At 37.4% G+C, this 26,363-nt stretch overlaps 1 protein-coding gene across 4 annotated transcripts in view; it reads right to left on the bottom strand.

The window, feature by feature from the left end:
* Positions 1 to 9,811: 9,811 nt before the first annotated feature.
* The window catches only part of Tgfbr1 (transforming growth factor beta receptor 1), a 53,960-nt gene continuing 37,408 nt past the window's right edge, over positions 9,812 to 26,363 (bottom strand). For 3 of the 4 annotated variants that reach the window (XM_063224719.1, XM_063224715.1, XM_063224726.1), the window contains exons 5-10: positions 20,908 to 21,075; positions 19,729 to 19,885; positions 18,061 to 18,185; positions 16,979 to 17,109; positions 14,018 to 14,139; positions 9,812 to 13,257 (exon numbers count right to left, since the gene is read on the bottom strand). In XM_063224719.1, the coding sequence (XP_063080789.1) occupies positions 13,236 to 13,257; positions 14,018 to 14,139; positions 16,979 to 17,109; positions 18,061 to 18,185; positions 19,729 to 19,885; positions 20,908 to 21,075 (725 nt within the window). In that variant the 3' untranslated portion in view covers positions 9,812 to 13,235. Of the gene's footprint in view, positions 14,140 to 16,978; positions 17,110 to 18,060; positions 18,186 to 19,728; positions 19,886 to 20,907; positions 21,076 to 26,363 lie in introns of all 4 variants that reach the window. The other variant, XM_003470724.5, reaches the window with a different exon arrangement.

A 26,363-nucleotide genomic window follows, 5' to 3' on the forward strand; every position in this document is an offset into this window, starting at 1 on the left:
GGTTTTTTAAAGGCACACATTGAGATAGGTTATATTCATGAATCAACACTCCACTAGGAAAGCAATCAGTATGTAATGCAAACATGTATTCATAAAAATGAAAAGTGAATGGAGGCAACGTGAGACTATCCTCATAAGTGAAATAAATCAGACTCTCGTTTGTAAATATTGTATTGTCTCTTTAGTGTAAAAAATAACAAAAATGAAAGAGAAATAAGTTCCAAAATATATAATAGACGTGATAATGAAAGGGAAGGGAAGTGCTCTAAAGGGTATAACTGTATGTATGTTTAAGTCTGCAAGATAGATAACCATACTACTAAGTTTGTGTTAGCCCATCAAACAGATAGTTTGTACCGTCCCTGTTTGATTGTCCTTTTTATGCTTTGATTTTGTAACTTGAGTAACTACTTCTAATATAACAATATGAATTTATCAATTAGTGATTTCTTACTGTTTTTTGCAATTCTTGATTTCCTACTATTTTGTTTTTGAAATCCAGTATCATTCCCATTGCTTTGTTTTGTTCTATTTTAAAAAAAATTACCTAAGTGGCTTTTCTTGTAATCCTGCAAATTGATTGTAGTTTGACCCACGTTGTATACCCATTGTGACTTTGCTGCATGAATTTTCCTGATGCCTTGGTGGCCACCCATTCAGGACCCCTCTTGGAAACCCAGGAGCTATTCTTCTTTCTTTATTTCCAACAAAACTCTCCTGATTTTCTCCTTCAGTTCATGACTTCATCCCTCAATGTTGTGGGACCAAAAACTGGGCACATTCGACATCTGAAGGGTTGGGTGTTATATTTCTCCTATCTCAAAGTCAGCAGCTTTTCCTACACCATGCCCATGTGCCATGCCCACTTGCTCTGGAGAGAGTGAACTACAGACTGAAACATGAAGCAAAATAAATTTCCCCTCCTTTTAGTAGCAGGTGTCAGATATTTTGTCTCAGCAACAAGGAAAGTGGCCAACACAATCTCCATAGCTGCATTTTTTTTTAACTTTTTATCGGTACCAGGGATCAAACTCACAACCGCCTGCTTGCAACGCAGGTGCTTATGCCGCTGAGCTAAATTCCCAGCCCCTATAACTGCATTTTGTTAGATTACTTCATATTTATTTAGGATTCCTTTAACAGACTGTTAATTCTACAAGCTCTTCTTTAGACCTGTTTTGAGCAAAACCCTGGGTTAGGCAAGAGATTCGTGGAAATAAACTAGACATGGTTCTTGTTCTTGGGGGCTTGTAGTTAGTTGCAATAGTAGGCCACCAAACTATACAGGAATGCAAAAATAAGGCAGTACAGAGCTTATACTTACATATATGCTTGCCGTGCATGGGCAAGCATATATGTAATATGATGTGGCATCAGAAACAGAGTGTGTTGTGCAGCCTTTCAGAGGCAATTCCTTCTGGCAGGAGACGAATGGCAGGATGAAGAAGAAGAGTGGAAGAAATGCCTTTTGAGCTGTGCCTTGTGGGTGACTCAAGTTAGTAAGACAGAGCACATGAGAAAGCGTGGCTTCAGTGCAAGCAGAGCCCAAGCAGAATGTTAAGAAGTAGGAATGCAGAGACCATGAGGGTTATTTAATATTGTGGCAAATAAAGGATGTGGGTGATGAAAATAGCAGGAGGTGAGTTTTCTTTGTCTTCAACGATCTATTGACGTATAATTTATAAATCATGAAATTTATCTATTCCATGTACACAATGAATGATTTTAATGAACTTATGGAGTTGTACAGCCATCACCAAAATGAAGTTTTAGAATATTCCTACCATCCCCAAAAGTTCCCTTATGCCTGAATATGGTGCTTTTGTCCTGCTGCTTTTGCATGATGGTGATGGAGTTCACACAATATGGTACACTGAGATACTGATTATTTTGATTAAAGGACCTTAAGAGAACAGTGGATGCTAAAGTAAGTTTTCCATCTCTTTATTTGTTTACAGTCCAGAGCTGCCAAGGATGCAAATGGCCCCAGTCCTTTTCTTGAGACTGCATTAACTAAACTCCTGTTAATCACTCGTTGCACAAATCTGTCAACATACCTGGGAAGACTTTGGTCACACTCCTCTGTCTTTTATTTTAGTTCCATTCAATATTCCCAAAGAGAATTATTTCATTATCTGTTCTGAAAGCTAAGGGCTTCTCAGGCTATTAATAAGTTTCTCACGTCCATCAAATTCCCCTCAGAATCATTTGTGATTCCTCAGAATTGTGTATGTTCACTCTCCTCTCTTTTAGAAAAGGGTTATGCAAGAGATGATGAAAACATGCATGTATGTCTATAAACACTTATTTTAGTAGAGGACACATTGCCATTAACCATCCCCAGAACACTTCTCCTTACTTTGAGCACACGTATGTCATCATTCTTACCACTTTGGGAAGCAGTTCTGGAAGTCCTCTTTCATGTCTTTATGAGGCATGATAAAAAAAATTAGGGAATGCTGCCCAACCAACAGAAAAGCAGGCCCATGAAAACATCAACGGCATCCTCCTCCACCTTCCTCATGAGATCTGGCACCCGTGACTTCTGGCTCTTCCCCAAAGTCCAAATGATCAGGAAAGATAATCCTTGAATTGATTCAGGACACAAGCAACCACGACAGTGGTTCTTCATGACACAGTCACTGTGGACCAGAAAGAACTTCTAGAACTGCTTCAAAAAGTGGCCAAATCAATGAGGTGAGTGTGTTCAAAGAAGGGTGGAGTATTCTGAGGGGGATTCATGGCAATATATTTTTATGTGACAAAAGTTTTATAATAAATGTTCACTATATTTTCTGCTCACATCTTGTATAAGCTTCAAAACCCTGTGGTTGGTGGGTAATTACACTAGATGTTTCTTCCATGCATATAATAAATTTGTATCTTTTAGTTATTTTACATTAGTTTATTTCAGCTAATTTTTGGAGGACAAAGCCACTTCACCTCTGCCAAGGTTTTGAGATTCATTCTTGTTCAACATAGACCAATAATTTATAAATGCTTTTATAAATATTTCACTTTTAAGTCAATTCGCTAGTTGATGGCCATTTAGATTGTGAGCTTTTCTGTGTATTGTAAATCATGCCTGTGCATTTACATACAAGCCATCATCTGGGTATGCTTTCATTTTACTTGAATTAGAATTGCCAGATATAGTAGGCAAAAAATAGTATACTTAGTTTAAATGTCAGATAAACATTTTTAAAAGTATGAATATATTCAATTTAATACCTGGGATATAGTTACACAAAACAATCATTTGCTTATTTGATTTTCAAAATTAACTCAGAATGTGTCTGTTTTCTAAGAATTTTATTGCACTTAGATACCTAGAATTGTTGGATCATATAATGGGTTTATACTAAAGAAACTGCCAATTTGTTTTCCAAAGGGACTGTATATTCCAGCAACCATCCTCGACATTATTTATTGATTTTGTTTTAAATGAGCATTCTAGTGTGTATCGAGTGGCTTCTCTTTGTGATTTTAACTTCATCAATAATCTTCATAAAGAATTGTGTTTATTAGCTATTCATGTATCTTTGTGGGAATGTCTATCAAATTTCGGCCCATTTTTATTTTATTTATTTATTTATTTTTATTTAAAGAAAAGGAAACGAAAAAAAATACATGGAGATAAAAAAAAAGGGTAGAAATAAAACAAAATTACAGACAAACAAAAGGTAAGAAATTGCCGGTTGATAAGTTACACATTGTCATCTTCGAAATAGCTGTTCAGGTTATAGAATTAAAGTATTTAGAATGACATTCAAAAAGTGACCCTACAAACCATTCTGCTCTATGATCGAACAAAAGCTCAGTAATATGATTATCAGTCCTACACATTTGTTTTACATCTCAAAGAGGGTAAGATTAAACATATCAAAACAGAACAGAATATTTAAAAAAAAAACAATTTAAAGAAATACAGATTTCAAAGCAAGTCCACTGGAGATCTTTATTATCTAACTGTCTCTAGCTTCTTACAAATAGTTGTCCCTATCTTCACCCACTTTATATACTTATTGCATATTATAGAACTAATCAAATCATTACAGGATGATGAAGTCTTTTTAGGTCCTCAAGTTCCAAATTAGGGAAGACAATAGTAACTACCATCGCATCTCTCATTCTCTTTGTGATAGCCGTCCCCATCTCTACATATGCTGAAGTTGAACTCAAGAAACCAGTCCAATGTCATTCTAATCAGCGAATAATAGATTGCTAGAATTTATATTATAATGTTACAAAATGAGCCTCGGGGGTCTCTTCCTCAGAGTATCTGTTCCTTACATCTTGCATTATATAATCTGTTCTCGTAAATAATTAAAAAAAAAAAAACCATGTGTGAATTTCTACCTATATATCTATCCTCTCTGTATTATAGGGAAAACCAAGTCATAGCAAGACAGCAAAACAATTTCTTGGAAAAACATGCAATGGGTAAGACATATAAGACTACAATATAAATGATCTTCCGTAGCTACTATGTTTTCTCTTGTTATTTTCAATAGATTTGTCCACAACTCTGGCTTATTATAGTTAAACATACTATCACCTATTTTTATAAAAACTTAACTTTGACAGCATTGTAGGATTTGAGAGCTGTTACTAATTCATACCAGTATGGATATCCTTTACATCTTGTCATGTCGGCCCACTTTTTAATTCGGTTGACTTATTGATTTGTAAGAGTTCTTTGTTTATTTTAGAAAAAATAAAATACAGTAAAGCAAAACAAAACAGAACAAAGCAGATCAGAGCAAAACAACGCAAGTAACACAGGGCTTTCAGAACAAGACAACAGGGAATCAGCAGTGGCTACCATAATGTCTGTTTTCTTCAAAATAGTTGTCTATACCTTCACACATAATAAGTTAATATAAATCAAAATAGTATAAAAGTAATCAAAACAAAAGAATGAGAGCCTTAAGATCTTTCAAAACCAGACACTAGTAAATCAACAATGGCTACCATGTCTCCTGTTTTCTTCAAAATAGCTGTCCATACCTTCACACATATTGAAATCAAATAATTAAAAACAGATAAACCAATCAAAACCAAGAATAAAAGCATTATTGGACTTCAAAACAAAATGATAGGAAATCATCAATGGCTACCATGATGTCTTGTTTTTGTCAGTGTAGCTGTTCATACCATCACACATCATAAAATCAATTCTTGTAAACACTTTAGGTGAAGCTCTAGGCATATATAAGCCTACACAATGCACATCTATCCTTTATGTATTAAAGAGAAAAACAAAATAACAAATAACTGTAACTAAGAGCCCAAAACAGTAACAATGCAGGCTTTCAAAATAAGGTGGTAGGAACATGGCAAATTTCGTTGTTTTGCATAGTTATCTTCAAAAGTCTTACTGGAATGCCAGATACAGTCATGCAAAATTGATCTAATCCTATGGATGTTAACCGTTTTGTTCCAAGAACTAATAGAATTAGTAGTACCATCACCTTAGTAATCTTAAGTGTATATATACAAATTTATATCTTATTTCCATTTTTCCTTTTCCCTGAGTTATTTTTTCTCTTTTAGCAGTTTCTTACTCTTTTACAATATTTATTGAAGATTTTGTATCTTATTTACTCTTTCAATTTCTTACATTAGGGAGACAGTATTTACACATGTTGAGTTTGATTTGTTTCACTTAAGTATGGTCTCAAGTTGTATCTATTTACCTATAAAAGCCTCAATATGGCTTTCTTTATAGCTGAGTAGTATTCCATTATATAAAAATACCACATCTTTTTTATACATTCCACAGTTGATGGGCTTTTGGGTTGTTTTCAAGATTTAGCTATTACAAATTGTGCTGTTATAAACATGAGTGCACATATATCACTATGGTATGATGTTTTCACTTCTTCTGGGAATATGCCCCGTAGAATAGCTGGGTCAAATGGGATCTCCAATACCAACTTTTTGAGGAACCTCCAGACTGACCTTCACAGTGGTTGCAGCAGTCTACATTCCCACCAAAAGCGCAGGAGAGTTCCTTTTCCCCTACGGCCTCTCCAGCATTTGTTATTAATGATTTTCTTGACCCTGGCTATTCTTTCTGGAGTAAGATGGAATCTCAGTGTGATTTTATTTTGCATTTCTCTAATGATCAATGATGTTGAACATTTTTTCATGTATTTGACATTTGTATTTCTTCAGCTGAGAAGTATATATTCATCTCAGAGGCCCGTTTTTGGAGTGGATCTTTGAATTTCAGGGGCCTGATTTTTAAAAAAATTATTTATATGTTCTAGACAGAAGTTCTTTGACTGAGGGACAATTGACTAAGGTTTTTTCCCAATTCATGAGTTTTCTTTTCACTCTGTTGGATATTTCTTTCGACATGCAAAAACTTAAAGACAAGTCCCGTTGTTGATTCTAGGAAGTGTTTCCTGTGCAGTTTGAGTTTTGCTAATGAATTCTCTGCCAACTCCTATGTCTTCAAGGTTTCTACCTACTTTGTCTTCCAGCAGGTTTAGTGTTTATGTTTTAAAATTTAGATCTTTGATCCATTTTGACTTTAGTGCGTGGCAATAGGCATGGGTCTAGTTTTAGTTTTTGTAAGAGTTCTTAATATATTCTTACTATAAATGATTTTTTCCAGTTTTTAATTGGTCACATTTTTTTAAATCCTAAAGATTTTAACGTTGATGAAATACAATTTATCCGTTTTTTTTTTTTTTTTTTTTGGTCTGATTTTGCTTTTGGTGTTATTCAAAGTCTTTACCTAACCCAAAGCCATTAAGATTTTGTCCTGTTTCCTTCTAGAAGTTGTATAGCATTAGTGTTTAAATAACTATAACAACTATTAATAACAAATAACTAAGAGCCCAAAACAATAACAATGTAGGCCTTCAAAATAAGGTGGTAGGAACATAGCAAATTTTGTTGTTTTGCATAGTTATCTTCAAAAGTCTTACTGGAATTGCCAGATACAGTCATGCAAAATTGATCTAATCCTATGGATGGTAACTGTTCGAAGAACAAAACAGATCTACAATGTTGTAAGGATCTAACTTTGGTCCTTTTCTCTCTCTCTCTTTCCTTTAAATATATGAATGTCCTACTTATCCCAGTACCACTCATTCGAAAGGCCATCTTTTCTCCCATTGAAATTATCTTGGAATGCATGTCAAAGTCAATTGAACATAAATGTAAGGGGTTTTATTTTTTTTTGGTACCGGAATTGAACTCACAACCTTGTGCTTATCAGGGACTCACTTAAGCCACTGCGATAAATCCACAGCCCAGTATAAGGGTTTATTACTGATACTTAATTCTGTTCCATCTCTATGAATGCCTAGCCTTATGCCAAACACTATCTTGGATAATGTAGTTTTATAGAAAGCTTCAATGTTCAATAATTCAATTTTTAAAAAAATATTTTGGCTATTTTAGATTCTTTGTATTTCCATTGTTTTAGGATCTGCTTGTCAGTTTGTTTAAGAAAATATTGCCCAAATATTAATAGCAATTAAGTTAAATCTACAGAACTTTGGGAAGAATTGCCATTGTAACAGCACTGAGTCCTCTAAATCATGAACGCAGGTTTCTCTACTTATTTTTATCCTAATCTCCTAGCAGTATTTTCCAGGGGAACAGATTCATTTTTGTATTTTTTGATATTGAGTGGGCTTTGAGACTGTCATTGCTAATGTAATTTCATTTTTAAAATGTTGATCTTGTATCCTACAACCTAAATGATTTAGTTCTAGTAGCTTGTGCACGGATTCCTTAGGATCTTCCAAGACCATGTTACTGTGAAGACAATCCCTCCCCCCACCCAATCTAAATGCTATTAGTCACTTTGTGGGAGAGAGAGCTGGACAGACCTTCCACTGCAACACTGAATAGAAAGAGTAAGTCTGCAATGTTCTTAACTTGTTCTTGATTTAAGGAGAAAAGCACTATCTTTCACTATTGTTTACCGTGGGCTTTTCATAGATCTTTTCCTTAGTTTGAGAGTTCCGTTTCATTCTGCAGGGAGTTTTCATCACGGATGTTGAATTTTGCTAAATGCTTTTTCTGTATTTAGTAGACTATGCAGCTTTTATCATCTCTTGTTAATGTGGTATTGTAATATATTAAAAGATTTCTGGATGTTACATAAAGCTTATAGTCAAAGATATGTATCATTTTTCCCTGGTACATACACTTTTTGTTGTTCAATCAGTTAATGAGTTTTAGGAATTCTGTATCTATCACCATGAGCTTGGAGTACTTTATAAATACAAACCAGGACTGTAATTTTCCCTTTAGTCACTGCTTATAACTGTGTACTAGACATTCTGATATGTGACACAATCACTTTCACTGTTAAAGTTATTTCTACCAAACACTGGGGCACATCTATAGTCACAGTTACTTGGAAGGCTGAGGCTGAAGGATTACTTGAGCCGAGTTAGAGATTAGCCTGAGCAATGTAGCAAGACCCTATTTTAAACAAATAAAAATAACTTTCTAATCTTCCCTTCAGATTTCTACAGTACATGGGTTATTTGTTAACTTATAAATATTTAGAGACCTTCTAAAGATCTCATTGACTTCTATATTAATTTCAGTGCAGCTGGAGAACACAACACTTTAATCCTTTTAAGTTCTGAGACTTGTATTACTGCATAGCTGACAATCTTCCTTGGAGAACGAATCTTCCATGCATAGTGGTAAAAGGTAGTTGTTGTGGGTAGTGTTCCATAAATATCACGATGAATTGGCTGTCAGCATTTTTGTAGGTGCTCAGTGATTCAATCAAGATGTTTTATCAATTATTGGAAGCACAACTTCAAAAGCTCCAAGTATTGTTGAACTGCCCATTTCTTTTGATCATTTTCTTCGTGTAATTTTTAGCTTTGGTTTGGTGCATATGTAATTCTTGTACTTCTCTGATACATTGACCCCTTTTTATCATGTAAAATACCCTGCTCCATTTCCCACAGTATGTGTCTCAAGGCCCACTTGGATATAAATATAGCAATTCCAGGTCTCTCATGGTTACTGTCATGGTACATATTTTCTCATACTTTCTATCTCTGTCTGAATCTAAAGTGCTTCTGTGACACCATATAATTGATTCTTACTTTTTATCTACTCTGACAATGAATCAAATGTCCAGTTCATTCACATTTAATGAAATTACTGGTATGGTTAGATTTATGGTCGGCATTTTGCAAATGCCTCTAAATGTTTCAAGTCCTAGGGGAACACTCAGATGCTGATCCCCTCAGATTTAAAGCCACTATTATATACCAGATTTCTATTGTAAGCTCAACAATACATGTCGCAATGACTGCTTTATAAAGTGTAATATCATTTAAAGAAAACATATCTACTGTTGTAAGCACATGTAACGCCCAAAGTCCCATCCTTTGACTGATCAAACACTAATCTTGGTACTGTTATAAAAGTACTCTACAGATGAAAAGTGAAGTTACCAACCAGGGAGATTACCCCCAAAGGGCTTAAATAGTCACAGGAGCGCCCCTAAAAGTGGTGGAAGAGCAAAGCAGCAGAGAGATGTGGTGGAAGACAAGCAAAGGAAAAAGGGGATCAGAGAAAGGTAATGTGAGAAGGACTCAACCAGCTGTGGCTGGTTTTCATGAAGGGAGAGGAAGGATGCCGTGAGCCCAGGTAAGTGTGTAACTTCTAGATATCAAGGGTGATCTCTAACCAGTGATCAGCAAGGAAACCAAGAGCTCAGTCCCTCTCCTGGAACTGAGTGAAGTCTGCCAGCACTCTTGACTTCAGAAACGTATTCATCCTACTCCTCCAGAAGAGAATGGAGTCACTGGCATTTGGGAAAAAAGTAATTTATTTGCATTGCTTCCATTTTTCTACTGTAGTGTTAGGACTTAACATAAACATCACTCTCCTATTTCCTATTTACAGTTCATTTGGAATATTACTACAAATACAATATACAATTTTTAAAAACTTATGGGGAAATGCAATTTAAGGTTTTTTCTCCTTTTACAGGCTTCTCAAAATCAATCAACACAAGTCAAAATTTATATGGACATTTTCTGTACATATCCGAAAGGGCAGAGATTACACTGACAAAGTCAAAAGAATTTTGCACAAATATAATAAAATACAGAAAACAAAAAGTACAGATAATGCTATTTTGGGAACAATATAAACAGTACAGTACCATTTGGGTAATTTAGCAACATAATACCCATACTTTATAGAAATAAAACTGCAAACCTGGAGAATGCTCTGACAAATATTAAACATTATATACACAATGAGGTAAATGTACCTTGGTCTCTTGAGAGGTAATTTAAGTTTAAAGCAATTGATATTTTGAAGCATCTCCTTGACATATAAAGAAATATCAAACACCCCATTCCATCGGCACACTGTGAAAGAGGGGTTATCAAAACATGTTTATGATGCTCAGTTCACAAAAACCTTATTCAAAACAAAAACAAACACACTGAAGTTCTAAGTTTTAAGAAACAGGCAGAATGTTATTAACCATATTTTTTAGAAAGCTAACATTTACAAATTAGATTGCATAATGAGAGTGAAAATAACATACAGACACTCCTAACACCCTAGGAATCCAGCATTCCTAGAAAGAGCCGGTATTCCAGCATTCCAAAGCAGACTGCAGCACCTGTCCAGTGCTGATCTTTAGGATCCCAAAATAACTGAGTATTTTTCTGCTGAGCTGTAAGAAAACCATTATTTGGGATCTCCACCACTTAGAGCCACTGTCACAAGAAACAAAAGAAACAGATGATTTACAATCAATCATTCCTTCAGTGTGTGTGTGGGGGTAAGTCTGATATGTTTAAGACAATACTGATTTTGTGTGTTAGTCACACTCTGCCATTTGCTTAGAGTATAGTCTACACTGACAGGCCTCAGACACAGAGGGAAACAAGTAGCTCAGCAAGACTGAAACTGGTTGAGTGACCGCTTAAAATTTATAGTAAGAACTGCAATCTGAAGTTGTTGATGGCCGTGGCACTGTACACCAACTCAAGGCACTTCTCAAGCACTGTTGTTACAGCAGAGTTACAGGCTCGGCATTCAGGCCTGACTGTCCAGAGGGCACACAACTGGCCACTGCTTCTGGCACAACTTCCACTGCCACACCTGCTACTCTATTTCTTGTTTATGGCTAGGCCAAAGCAGGGCAACCAGCAGGAGCCTCCCAAACCTCACCTCCAGACTTGGGGACCCCTCCTTGACATACCAATTATTCAAGGAAATGGAAGTATTTTTCATAAATTCCACTGTCCACTTTATTCCGGGGTCTCTCAAGCAACTCTTCATTCAAAAGGCTGGGAATATGGGTAGGAGGCAATGGTTTCTGAGACAGGGCCAGCAGGAAGTTAGGTCAGAAGAAGCAAGTTTAAAGACATGAAGGAAAAAAGGGCCAGGAAGAGCTATGCCCCGCTGTCATACTTGTCTGTTCCCGCTGCTTTGGGGTACTGACAGAATGATGGCCAGAGGACATGTTTCAGTCATGTTATATCTCTGAATGTAAGCATGTTAGGATAGGCAATATAAACAAAGGCCTATGCTTCTAAGTGATAAAAACTATTACTCTACTCAAATTTATCTATAGTTATGGCCATAGTAATCATGAACTATTTCACCTTTTAAATAGTTTTCACTTTCAATGTTGCAAACTGGGGTTCATCAAGCTGTCCCTAGCCAAAATAGGAATCAGATGCAGTAATATGTAAACTCAATTTTGAACTATATTCCAACTTAAAATTCCCTGATTCATAAAAAGTACATTTTATGACTTAGGCAAGAACAGTACAACTGCAACTCAACCTCTGATGTAACGCAGATTATCTTTAGCAAAAGTGGATTACCTTATATGAAAGTGAGAAATCATGTATTACAACTTCAAATCAGATAACTTTTGGTATGTTCTTAAAATTATATAAAAATAGTTCTAGTGATAAAATGCATTGGTCCCCTGGATTTCATAAAGCAGATCTTGTAGGCTTAAGAAATGCCCCCCAAAGTACCTGATTATAGAACTAGAGATTACCAAACAGGTATTATAACACAACTATAAAAACAAACCCTCAAACATTTGCTTCAAAGAAATCATGGTAACTATAGAAAACAAAAATTGTAGTCAAAATAGCCTCTAAGAACATTTTCCCCATGTTTTTAAACACACAAGTTGATACTAGATTTCTATGTAATATGTCATTCTAGAATTACTTTGGTTTTAAGACCAAGTAGTCTTTCAAATTTATTCTACGTGTAAGATATAAGACGTTATCAGAATGCAACTCATTCAGCATAAATGGCCACAGTGCCTTCCTGACCAAAATACTGCAAAGGTTATTCTGACCCTTTATCAGGGCACTGACAGCACTACCAAGTCAAAGTCTTGTCTCACAGGTATGATAGTTTCTCCCTCTCAGGATAAGATCACAGTGATAAAAAGGACTTTGAAAACTGTGAAAGCCCTACATACTTTACATTCTTTAAGTAAAACTCAGTAACCATAAGATAGCTTTAACTTCATGTGAGCAGACCGTGACAAGTTTACTTACACATTTAATCTGACTGAAAACAATTGGAAATAGAGAACTTATGTACAGAATGCTCTCGAGCTCCCACCGCTCCCCAAAGTACACTGAATTCATTATGCAACCATGTTAATTAGGCAGTTGCAGTATCTGCACATACGAGATAAGGAAAGACTGGATTAAAAGCTGCCTTCCTCAAAGTGTAATGAGACCTCAGAACCACACTGTTAACCTTACAAAGACAGAGAACCCACGGAACACGTATACCTACATAACAAGTGTGACTGTTACACAATCTGTTCTCTATTTGAATTATTAACTACCTTTGCCTCTCTAAACAAAAGGCCTGTTACTGAACATTGACCATATTCTACTTTACATGTAATTCACTTCTAAAAAAATAACACTGTCGATCAGATAAAGAAAAATGGCTTACAGAATACCACACAACTTTTCACAAGCAGCTAGACAAATTTCCTCTTATAGAAAAATTAGTCTGTATGCTATGAACATTAACTTATTAAAGCACTGTAAGCATCTAGAGTGCCACTTGCCTTTTTAAAATATACTCAGACAGCACAACTGAACCCTAAAAGCTCGAAGGAGAATATTCCAACATGACCACGTAACAACTGGCTTATGCCACAGCATATTTAGTGGTTTAAGCGCATTTTGGTAGGAGAAAGGCATTTTCAAAATGGAATATCAATGGCATACCACAAAACTCCTGTAAAAACAGAACAGAAAAGGTTTGAGTTATTCAGATAAATAAACTTTTAGAATTCAGAGACTACAGGTTTTAACACAAAGACTTCAAGCAATTCTACTCATTTCCATTAGAAAGACACAGAAGTGGCACTTACTGGTATAGTACAATCCCATTTTGAAGGCATGTAATGTTCTGAATAGGTGAAAGAACAATAATAGTATACAAAATACAGTTGCATAAATTATGTTCCTCACTACTATATGAGGTCCTTTTTAGACTCAACATAAGAGTTAGTTTTAAGATCCTGAAAAATTATAGAACAGTACATTCAAAGACTGAATCAAAGAAATTCTTTAGTGGTTCAGAATCCTCTGAGAATGTACTACTAACCAGGAGTAAATCACTTTTTTTAAAAATAACTCAACAGTCCAGCTCCTTGTCCTAAAGATGATCTTCATCACAGCAGAGTTACCTAAAGTTAAGACGAGCAGTCAACTTTTAAAAAACAAGTTTTGTTAATAAAAAATAAAGGTAGACTATACAACATTTGTAACTGTCCTGGGAAAGAAGCGTTCATAGTGCACAGAAAGGACCCAGATGGCTGTGTCCTGGGTCCCAAGAAATCCTGGGAAGTTTTTAGTTGACCTTATTAGACTGCTGCAAAAGGAAGCAATCTCCTTCTGTTCCCTCTCAGTGAGGTAGAACGATTGGCCTCCCAAATGAAACCCAGGAGCAGATCTAAAGAAAAAGTAGAGTTCAGCCAAAGCTGCAGGATTACATTTTGATGCCTTCCTGTTGACTGAGCTGTGACAATGTTTTCTTAATCCGCAAAGCCGTCAGCCTGGCCGCTCCATTAGCATACCAACATTCTCTCATGATTTTAGCCATCACTCTCAGAGCCTACAGGGGACACAGGACAAACGATTAATGCACTTACTACTTTTTCACTGAGCGGAATTCAAATCTTTATATATATATAAATTTTTTAAAATGACATGCATATGAATATTGTTGTGAGCGTTATTTGTAAGAGCAAATGAATGGAAATGATCAGTACTACTAGGATACTAGTGCTTGCTTCTAGAAAGCAGATGGATAAAAGGTGACCTGGTAGATCTGAAAAGTTAAATCCTAACCCAGCACTGGGCAAGGCAAGAAGAACATGACTCATACTGAGACGTCCCTATACTGGAAAATTAAGTATGTGAACCGACTCCAGGACAAGGCTCAGGGTAAAACACAAGAAGTGGGGGATAAGCTTCAAGAGCTGAGCTCTGGAAACCTGACCTTTCCCCAGACTTTACATAGCCAGGTGACTACACAGCTACAACCCAGCAGATACCTAGAGGTTTTTATTTAAGAAGAAACACGAGGACCTTGAAAACATGCAGGCACAATGGAAATACACTAAACATTAAGATTGTAAGCTTTCTCCCCGATACATGGAAAGAATTTGCACATAATCCTCCGGCCAAAAATCTTTGGAAATTTGAACAGCCCGGGAGGAACGATCAAAAGAAGGGTGTCAGTAGTTTCCCAAGAAAACAACCCAGTGAGGTCGCCTGAAGAGACACTTAATAAACTCTACTACAAGAGTTCCTGTTAGCTTTTGGGTCCTTCTTTATATATAAAGAATCTGATCATGGGGCTGGGGATTTAGTTCAGCGGCATAAGCACCTGCCTTGCAAGTGTGCGGTTGTGAGTTCGATCCCTGATACCGATAAAAATGAAAAAGACAAAAAAAAAAAAAGAGTTTGATCATATATTCAAGAAAAGTGATATGAAATGGAGAAACTGAAACACAAAAGAAGCAACTTGGGGAAAAAACCCAAAGAGAACAATATTAATAAAACCTATCATTAGAGCTGGAGGTATAGGTCAGTGGTAAAATATTCACTTTGCTGCCATGTACAAACAAGGCCTGGCCCTGAGTTCTATTTCTATATATATGTATAGAGTGCCACTTGCCTTTTAAATATATATATATATTTAATATCCTCAAAGAAATGAAAGAAAATACTTCATTCTACACTTCATTTCCCCTGGCAATCTCCTTACTCAAAGTTGTTCAGTCCTTATATTTCATGTTAGATATCTTTCTCAAATGGCTAGTTATGAACTAATAATGTTTAATAATGAATGGGGGTAGTACTTAGAAAAGTGCTCCTGGAAATTAAAAATGTAAGAACATAAATGGACAAAAGTAAATAGAATTGCAATATAAAGGTGATAAACCTCCCAAATGGTGAAGAAGAAGATAAAGAGATGGGTAAGAGGGCAAGGAAGGTAAGAAACTCACAGGGCTTCTTTAGGAGCGCTATCATTTAAGCAATGAGAGTTAAACAAACAAAACAGAAGAATATAGAGAAGAAGCAATTCAAGATACTTCACAAACACTTCCTAGGAAAAACAGCTGTTTCCAGGTTAAAAGGACCATATCCCAGCAGTATTTGCTGAATGCCTACCATACAACAGACATTAATTTAGGTCTCAGGAATACAGCTTTGAACTGATACAGTCTGTCTTCACAGTGCTTACATTCCAGAGGGCTAAGTCACAGATACATAAATTACTATAAAACACATGAACTACCATACAATGGTAAATTTAAAGGAAAAACATAATTAAGCAGGGTCAAAATATGCTAAGGGAGGTGGGCATAATTTTAAATAGAGGTAATATCTCAATGAGACGGCGACCTCCGAACTGACAGCTGTAAAAGCAGAGGTAATAAATCAGGAAACAAGAAGAAAACATCAGATCCAAGATCCAAGAAAGAGGAATCAACATCAAAGAGAGGCAGAGAATTTCAAGACAGAGATAAGGGATACGGGAAGGTGAAAGTGTACATCTGACCTTAAGAGTAACCAGTCCAGACTGGAAATGGAGGCTCTCAAAGAGACTTAGGCAGTAGGTATTCTGGCAGTTTCACACGCTCGATGTGTTTGAACTATTACGCTGCCTGCGAATTCTGAGCATGCTGAGCTGTATGTGTGTGGGCCGAAGAGTTCATCTGGCTGGAGGTAGGCAGTATACTGTCCATTTTAGGGTCTCTATGGAGTTGATTTTCAGAAGTAAAATCAACTACTAAAGGAACCAGTTTTTTACTATACCTAAGTTACAGAACTTCAGTCTGTTTCACAAATATCATAATAGTTACAGCGGCAATTAAATTTGTCTTATAAATGTTTTAAATTTACAAATAAGCAAACCTTTTTATCTAAGGCTTTCCTAAGAGCTGGGAATGAAGAGTTCATACTGTTGGAGGGTACTTTCCTAACTCTTGGTTAATGTTCATCTGGGAAATGTCGTCTGTGAAGCCATCTGACGCTACTCTGCAATCATTCTAGTCAGTTGTTCATTTTACAATGGGACGCTGAGTTCTAGAGAAGTGAAATTCCCATATAAATCCAGCTCCACCAGACTGGGTTAGAACAGAAGGCTTCTGATCCTGGTCTTGTGCTCAGGGCACTACTTTGGGCTGCCCTGCTGAAGACAGCACTCACTCATATCAGTTGGCACATCTAACAAATGTCAGATATGCTAACGGCCACTGCAGATGTTCCATGGCCCTTTGAATGTGCTAACATTGAACATGAAAACCAAATTATTTTACTTCTACTCACTGGTTTAACTGCTATGAAAACAAAGGAAAGAGAATTCTTGATTCCCCTAAAATCTCTACTTAGTAAACAGAAACAGCTTAGAAAATGGCCTCATATCCAAAAGAAATACTCACTTCACAGCTCTGCCATCTGTTTGGAATATTTGGCCTCAACTTCTGTTCACAAACCACTTTTCTCATTTCTTCAACTGATGGATCAGAAGGTACAAGATCATAGTAAGGCAGCTGGTAATCTTCATGAATTCCTGTATTTATTTAAAAAAATTTTTTGAAGAATTTATATAGAAATGCTGAACCACTAGAAAGAGTCCCTAAGAGGCCTATTACAGTGCCCTATGATTAAAGCAGGTAAGTGGAATAAGGCTGAAAGTTTTCATTATTCCATCCACATCTACATCAACCTTCCCACTATCAGGCATGCGCCTAAAAACTCAATATTGCCACCAGCTCAGCAAAGTTTTTTCAATGACGGTTAACTATGGTCTTTGATGACCAGGTTGGCATTTTCCCCCATTAGTCCACTGTGCAGCAGATGAGATTCTGTGAGTACAGTCTCTTGCTGGGTACAGGACGTATACCCTCTCAGTGAGTAATGAATTCTACATGGCAAACCTTAAGTGCAAGTCCTTTCATCTGCATCTGCCAATAACACGTCCTGTTTGCTACAATACCAAGGCCTATTCTGCCCCTCACTGCCTCAAAAACCTGAGGTCGTAGATCTTAGCCTAGACCCCAAAGTAAGTCAGTTTCTCAAGTAAACAGAGCTAAGTGCTCAATCTAAATAAAAACAAAAAGCTAAAAACTAACAAACTTAAAAAGTCATGCAATATAATTGTCACTGCATCTTTAACATCACCTAGAGAAAATAACCAGTTGAAAGCTCAAGGAGAAGAAGTTGACAGAGGCACATGCTACCAACAGCTTCTTAAATGGCCTTCTCAGGACACTGTCCACTCTACAGTTCAAGGAAATAGGACTTCTGTTCTGATGTTTCCCAAGACTCAAATGGAAACAGGAGAAGACATGAGAGTAAAGCTGTACTTTGGCACACAATGACATGCCAAACTTCACTCCAGGTCTTATCACCTGTTTTCTTTGGCACGCTCAGTGACACCTGTCAGTCTGTTCACAGAATTTCATTCAGCAAAGAGGCAGTTCCTGAACAATTTCTGCTAATGACAAAGAGAGCAATTTACCACCAATGGAGCATCGACGAGCTATTTCCCAGAATACTAAGCCCATTGCATAGATGTCAGCACGTTTAAAGGATTCAAAATGTTTCATATTTATGGAATCATCTAGGACTTCAGGGGCCATGTACCTAAAAAAGAAGCCAATATTTTATTTTGTTGAATAACAGCCATACTATATAAATGTTTCATGCATTTTATTTTACTCCTGAGAATAAAATTTAAAAACACAACCACTATTAACACTTTTAGCACAGTTCTACTATTTTAAAAAGTGATTCACACTTATAAAAATTTCTCCAAATACATAAAGTATAAAGTGAAAAGCATCCCCTATTGCCACCAATTTCTAACACACACACACACACACACACACTCTGTATTATATAACTGAGATATAGACTCATTAATGATATAAATACTACAAAATGCTCAAATGGCATTTTTGTGCCATTTGTGATCTTGATTTCCAATGAAACACATTCATTTACTAGGTAGAAGGTTTACAAATGCCCTGAAGTATACCATCGCATGTACTGTGCAGGGATTACATCATTTAAAAATCCAGGAAGTCTCTCACTGTTATTAAGCAGGATGAAAAGGTGCTAGAACTTAACTACTACTCTAGGGAGCAACATAATAGATAAAAAGGAGTGACAGTGCTCGTATTGATACTACATTATAAAATGTCAAAAACCCCGTTAATGTTATCGGTCAGGACCCACAAAGATCTGTAACAAACACTACAGAGGGTCCCTTAGCCAGTCAACAGTTATGAAAGCGCCCCCCAATCCAGAAATCATAAATATAGTTTTGATATGCTAAAGTTGTTGATTATCTCCAAGGTCAAGGCAGTGGTTCTGAAGAAATGTGGTAACACATGACTGAGCAGAGTAAGGGCTTTGGGGTTAGAAATCTGAGCTCTTCCGCTTACCATCCTCACAGAGGTAGTCACAATACTTAACCCCCATGAAATGGTTTCCTTATCTGCAAATCAATCAAACCAACACCTATCTAATTAGGTCCTTTTGAGAACTTATGGATTCAATGAATATTTATTGAGGGTCTATCACATACTAGGGACTAGGATGCTGGGAATACAAGGCTGCTCCCAAGCAGCTTACAAGCTAATGGAATACAATATAACATGATATGCATGCTGTGACAGCCCTTGGCAGGGATACTTAAGACTTGAGGACTAGATAAGGCTTCCTTAAGTAAGTATAAGCATAAGTAAAGAAACAGTAGAGAAAAGTGCATGTTAGGACATGGCACACACAGAAGTTCTAAGGAAAAGAAAAGGTGTATTTTTAGCAACTGAAAACATGAAACAGTTGGCCCACTTGCAGCACAGCATTTGATGATGACACGAAACGAGGCAATATGTTAAATGACCTACAAAGACGCCTGGCATGCAGCAGGTGCTCCATCCACATTAGCTGTTACTGTTATGGTTAACATAACTAATTGCTAACACCATCTGGAAGACCTGCCTTTCATCAGGAGGCCACCTTTCAAGTCAGGTAATGTTGGCTTTGGTCCTGGCATGACCATAAGATCTACTTAATATTGTCATAGCAAGATAAGCTTGAGTTTCCAGGGAAAAATATTAGAAGGACAAGGAAAGGAAGTTGATGTCAAGACATACTGCATACCACTCATTCACAAACATACCTTTTCGTCCCCACTCGGTGGTTTGGAGCAATGTCGATTGTGTCTGTGGCTGAATCATGTCTTACTGCCAGCCCTAAGTCTGCAATACAGCAGGTCCCATTCTTCTTCACCAAGATGTTCTTTGATTTCAAATCTCTATGTGCAATGGCTGGCTTTCCTAAAGAACCAAAAATTAAGTGCTGTTATTTAAATAATACTATCACAAGTCTATCTTTTAGGTTCAAAGGCCTCTCTTCTTGGCCCAGTATGAAAGCATTTCACCTGGCACACTCAGGTGATTAGGAATAAGAAATACTAAATAAATAAGAGTACTAAAGATTAAATAAGATTACTAAAGATTAAATAAGATTACTAAAGATTAAATAAGAAATACTAAATAAATAAATTACTATATAAATACTATAGAAATGCCAGATTGTACTTATATAGTATGGCATTTAAAATCTACTTTCTTATTTTATTTAGTATTTATTTATAAAGATACATTCTCTGAGCTAATTCTTAAAACTGTGATACTCAAAAACTGTAAATAAGGCTGAATGCTACTTTTAAAATGAGTCCATTTACTTATTTATTTATACTGTCTGTACACAATGGTCATGCTTATTGTGGGGAGTTAGTACACATACATACATCTTAATTTTTCCCCCCTCTTTTTTCTTTGGTTTTGTTTTTTGGCACCCAGGAATCGAACTCAGGGCCTCATGCTTGCCAGGGAGGCACTCTGCTGCTGAGCTACATCCCTGGCCTTGATTCTTTTTTTCAACCCCTATCCTTCACTTTCCTCCCAATTCGTGGTTCCTTTCTCATTTGCGAAAACTCTATTTCCATTTTTTTCTTCAGTTGTTTTTGATGATGCCCTTCCCTCACCTTCCTTCCCTCTCCCTGCATCTGCTGCTCCCCTCCCATCTGAAAATGATCTCCCAACTTCCTGTTATCTATTATTCTGCAGAAAGCAACTTATAAAAACTCACAGAAATACCAGTGTTGCTACAATGCCTACAGAATCTCTAAGTAAATTTCCACATTCCTAAATCTGAGATTTAACAGAAAGAAAGAATGTTCTCATCTTTAAAAATCCATTTTAAGTATCTCTAGTTAGGCTGACTTACAATTTTGAATAGATATTTGATTTGTGGGGGCTTAAAGCTTGAGTAACAGACCTGCTTAAAGAATTACCTTGGGTACCAACTATCTCCATATGAAGATGGGCAAGACCACTCGCGGTGGACAGAGCAAGCTTAATCATTCCTTCCACAGTAACTGTGTATCTATTCAAGTAATCAAAAAGGGATCCGTGCTCATGATAATCCGACACCAACCAGAGTTGTGTCCATGTACCATTGTCTGCAAAACAAAATAACAATGTTTTAGTTGGGTTGTACAACATGTATGATTTATTTATTCAAAGAAGTTACTCTATTTTACTCTCAATCCTGAATGACACAAATTCAACGAGATGTCACCCAAAGTTTGTTTCCTTCACATTGTCTTGGGTACTGTTTACCATATTATTTCCATAGAAGCCCACTTATATTTAGAGGAAGCCCTGTGTTCTTGAGATAAGGCCAGTGTGACTAACCCTACCTAAGAGACAACAAATAGGAATCCACAGACAACAGCTTACACAAATAGTAGCAAAGCTACAGGGCACAAAGGTCTAACACCAAATCAGGTTAGGCACCGCCACGAATGTTTCTGGAGCATGTGTATGGGGTTGGGGATGAGAATCGGGAAGTCCAGTAAGGATACAGTAAGAACAGGATGGGACTGGACAAACCCTGAAATGAGCTTCAGGCAGAAGCAGCAAGCTGATGACAGCGTTAGAGACAGGATGCATAGATGTCACAAAGATGCTAAACAGGCCGATTAGGATTATAAACTTGCTGGTTTACAAAAACAAACACTGTTATCTTTGACAGGGTAAGCTGTGATGACAACTAAACTGTCAGGAAAAGGCTGAGAAATCTGGGGCTGAACCATTTTACACAATTTTCGAACCCGAACAACTACAAACATGGCTTCTGTAAGTTCCCTTTGTAAGCTGACACATATATTTGAAATACCATAAATTTAATTAAATCATGAAGAAAACATTTTAACACTAAAAGATAGCACAATTAAATAAAAGCTATATATTTGAGTCATTCCGACCTGAGCTGGAATCGATGGCCTGTCTGTAATTGATTACGTGGCCTCAACAAATACTCAGGCCAGCGGGTCTGCTTCTTCTTTCACACGAGAATAATATATTACTTCGTGAGACTCTTTAGACAGTGTACAGTATTAAAATTTTTTTTAAGCAGATAGTACAGTGTTCTGGATTCATGAGAATTTATACTGTGCTACTTTCTTCCCTATTAGGGATAAAGAAAGAAAAAAACCCGTTAACATAAAATGATGTGTATTTTGAAAGCTGTTACTGAAGAAAAGGAACTAAGTAGAAGAACTCAGATGGAGTTCTTCAGGTTCTAGAGGGGATTTTTGGTACTTTCAAAAAGACTTCAAGAGATTGTTACAAGATGCCCCCCAAGTCTGATGTGCTTCAGAAGCTGGGTTTTTAGGTGATTGGATCATGGGGTCACCATACTCATCAATGGATTAATGTACTGAGGAGTTCCTAGCCTATGTCTGTTCAGAAGAGGTGGGTCACTAAGGGAATGACCTGGGAAGGTGCATTCTTGTCTCTCTTCCTCTGTCATGCCCTTCCACTGTGCTGCTTCTGTCTTACCCCAGCTGACCACAGGCAACCCCTGAAACTGTTGGCTAAAATAAACCTTTCCTCCATAAAGTTGGGGGTATCCAGTATTTTCCCCCAAGAAAGGAAAAGTGACTACAGAAAATTGGTATCAAGAAGTGAGGCCATTGCTATTACTGTACCTGACCACATGATTCAGAAGCCTCTGGAACTGGTTTGTGGGAGGAGCTGAGAAGGCTGGAAATGCAGGCTAGAGAAGCCCTAGACTGCTACAAGCAGAGGCTGATGGGCAGTTCTATTTGGAGATCAGAAGACCAGCTCATGCCAAGCTCATGGTTTAGTTGGAAATGAGGATTCTACTTGGAAGTGGACTAGAGGCCATAAGTGTTGCACTCTGCCAAAAAATTTGTCAACATTTTATCTATGTCCTAGTACCCTGTATGATACTGAGTGGTAGACTAATTCATCTGACTTCAATGCAGCCCAACATTCAGACTGTGACATGGATACTGCTAGCTACTTTCAGTCAAATTTACAATGAGAATCAGGGATACAAAGCAGACCCAAAAGATAGTAAAATCATGTGGCTCATCCAGAAGAAAGCATCCTATAAAACTAGAGCCAATGAGAGTGTGGATGCTGAAAAGATCAGTGCTATTAAAAAGATGCCAAATCTTTGTTGTGGGACAACAGGAAAGATCCTTTAAGGGCATCTCAGGAAATCGCCTGACCCCACTATTGCAGGCTCAAGGTGGCAAAAGGGCAGGTAGCTTAAGACACTGCTTTGAGAAGAGTGCTCAGGGCATCCTGCTCATTCAGGACTATCTAGGGAAGTGCATTCCCAAGTTCAGCAACTCAAGCCCTCAGAGGCCCTTGCAGCCATGGTCTATGGGGCAGGCCACTGCTTGAACTAGTGGCAGACCTTAGTCATCCACATGGTGATTTTTTTTCAGGCATGCAGAATTTTTAGAAGAGTTGTGGAGCAATGGAAGCTTCCACTCAAATGGAAGGCCTGAGAGGTCAGGTCAGACACCCGAGAAGACGATTAGTCAGATTGTGAGAGCGACCCAAAGGTACAGTAGGAACCCCAGGAAGTCAGACATGCCAGGAATGTGGGCCATCCACCGAGGAAAACCACAGGTGGTGTGCAGAGTCAGCATAAGAGAGGCCAGGTGGACAGCAACCCAGTGAGGCTGCAAAGGCACGGCTGCCCACATCTTTTGAGGCTCACATGTCACCACAACCACATCTTTTGAGGCTCACATGTCACCACGACCTACCCCAGGTGGTAGACACAGAGCTACAGGACTTAAATGTTTGTTCTGCTGGGTTCTATTCCTTTCTGTCCCACATTCTTCCCTTTAGGAATGGAAATGTTCACCCTGTGCTATTTTACAATGGAAGTATTTAACTTTCTTTTTGATGTTTACAGGATCTCACAGGTAAAAAGAGTTTGCCTTGAGTTTCAGAAGAGACCCTGGACTGAACTTTTCACCAGTGCTGAACTATTAAATCTTTGGTGGCTCTTAAAACGGATTAAATGCATTTCACGTAATGAGATGGACGTGAGTCTTCTGGGAGCCAGGGGTACGACATTATGGTTTAGGTCTAAAATGTCCCCCAAACAGTCTTACGTGTTCAGAGGTCAGGTTTTTTTGGAAGGTGACTGGATCATGGAGTCACTATACTCATCAATGGATCAATTAGTTCAAGAGTTTCTAGCTAAATGAGCTGTTTGGAAGGTGAGGTCTGGTCAGAAGAGGTGGTCACCGGGGGCATGACCTGGAAGATTGTATTCTTGTTCCTGGCTTCTCTCTTCTCTCAGCCTTTTTTCTGGCTGCAATGGATTAGTAGCTTTCCTCCTTCCACTTTGCTGTTTTTGCCATGGAGCCAGCCAGTGTGGAACTGAAACCACAAGCCAAAATAAACCTCTCCTCCTTAAACTGGTGTGTCAGGTACTTTTGTCAGAGTGTCAGCAAAGCAACTCATACAGAGGCTAATGATACTAGTTTATTCACTTGCTCTTCACAAATTATAGAAACTGACTGGCCAAAATTGTACCTTTTCTTTTCCTAGACATTAGAATCACTACTTTATATGCATGTTTATTAACCATGATTGAATTCTGAAAGGTAAGAAACACAAAAAATAAAGGATAAAGTGGGCAGATGGAGGAAAGGGAAATTTTTCTTAAGAAAACCAGGAGCAGAAGGAAGATTATGTAAGAAGCCACACACTGAAATGGTTGTCTGAAGTGGAATTAAACACTGAAATGGTTGTCTGAAGTGGAATTAACTAAATCAGAAAGATGAAGCTAAAGGAAAGGGACTTGGAGTCAAAGGGCTGGATTCTGAGCAAAATAAATCAATCCCTGACAAAAAAAGAAGCATTTGAGAAGATCTGGTAGGGGGTCAGCTACTTCCGCTAGTGACCACCAGATGACAGCATCCCCTTGGCTGCTGCTGAACAACTTCAGTGAGGAAGTTCGGGGAACACTGGCACTTTGTGCCTGTGTGTTTGCAGCCTGGACTGTGCCTAACCTAGGCCTAGACAAAGTTCAAGCTTCAAAATGTAGATCTGAACATCAACACCAAGACAGTTTGAAACCATGAATTTAAGTCCTTTAAGGAAACAATTACTGTTTGTAGATTAAACCCTTCTTTAAAAATCATTAAGAATAGGGGCTGGAGATTTAGCTCAGCGGCATAAGCGCCTGCCTTGCAAGCAGGCAGCCGTGAGTTCGATCCCCGGTACCGATAAAAAGGAAAAAGACAAAAAAAAAAAAAAAAAAAAAAAAAAATCATTAAGAATAATAAGACTTAGAGAAAACTACACAACTACGAGAAATAAGAATAACTCAAGTCTAGGGTCACAAAGAAAAAGCCATTTCAAGAACTGAGGTAGAAGCTAAAAGGTGTCAAAGGTACAAGAAAATGAGAACTAAGGACTTGGTCAGATTGGGAGTACTGCTTTAACTGTTTTGCTTTTAAATACATAATACGTAATTGTTAATAGTCATGATGGTCCCTGCCTACATTCGTCATTGTATCTATTATAGTTAAACACTAAACACTCCCTGACATGATACAGTAGGAACAATACAATACACCTAGTACATATCTCAGAGGAACCAATAAAACCCCAGTCAGATTCAGCTTCTAAAAGAAACTGCCAGTTTTCAGAAGCATAAGTTAAATGAAACTATAGGAATTCAAACAACAAACTACAGAATGTAATAAGCCCATAGGACAAAAAGTTTGGTTTCTTCAGCAAATAGACAGCAATAAGGAAAAAAAGATGGAGAGAAAACCTACAGATTTTAAGGGATACATGAGAAATACCAACCAAACACAACATCTGAGCTTACAATTCTATGTGTACAAACAAATGTTTTGCTTTTTTTAAAAAGGAAGCACAATTACAAATTTGATCAGACATTTGATACTTCAAAAACTTGATAATGGTAGTATGAATGTTTCCTAATAAAGATTCTTTCTCATGGAGAGAAATACACTGAAAGTGTCTACGGATGAAAAGAGATGCAGGTTTGGCTTCAAATAGTTTGATAAGAGGCAGAATAGGCAAGAACAGGTATCAGTGTTTGGCAGTCAGCTAATTACTAATGCAGCTAGTGAATGAGGACTCACCGCACCATTCTCTACTCTCCTGTACGCTGCAGGTTTCTATAGATTAAAGCTTAAAAAATAAGCCATGCATGCTTGCTGTAAATAAATTACAAAATACAGAGAAGCAAAATGTAAAGTCATAGCTGGGTGTGGTGGCAAATGCCTACAATCCCAGCACCCAGAAGCAGAGGCAGTAGGATCACCATGAGCTCAGGCCAGCAGGAATAAAGCAGTGTGTTCAAGGCCAACCTGAACCACACACTGAGACCTAATCTCCAAAAAGTCGGGGTGGCAGGCAGCGATCATAAAAA

This window comes from Cavia porcellus, unplaced genomic scaffold (genome assembly GCF_034190915.1).
Source record: "Cavia porcellus strain 051 isolate PalLab524CR breed Dunkin Hartley unplaced genomic scaffold, mCavPor4.1 scaffold_1, whole genome shotgun sequence".
In the NCBI taxonomy this organism is placed as follows: Eukaryota; Metazoa; Chordata; class Mammalia; order Rodentia; family Caviidae; genus Cavia; species Cavia porcellus.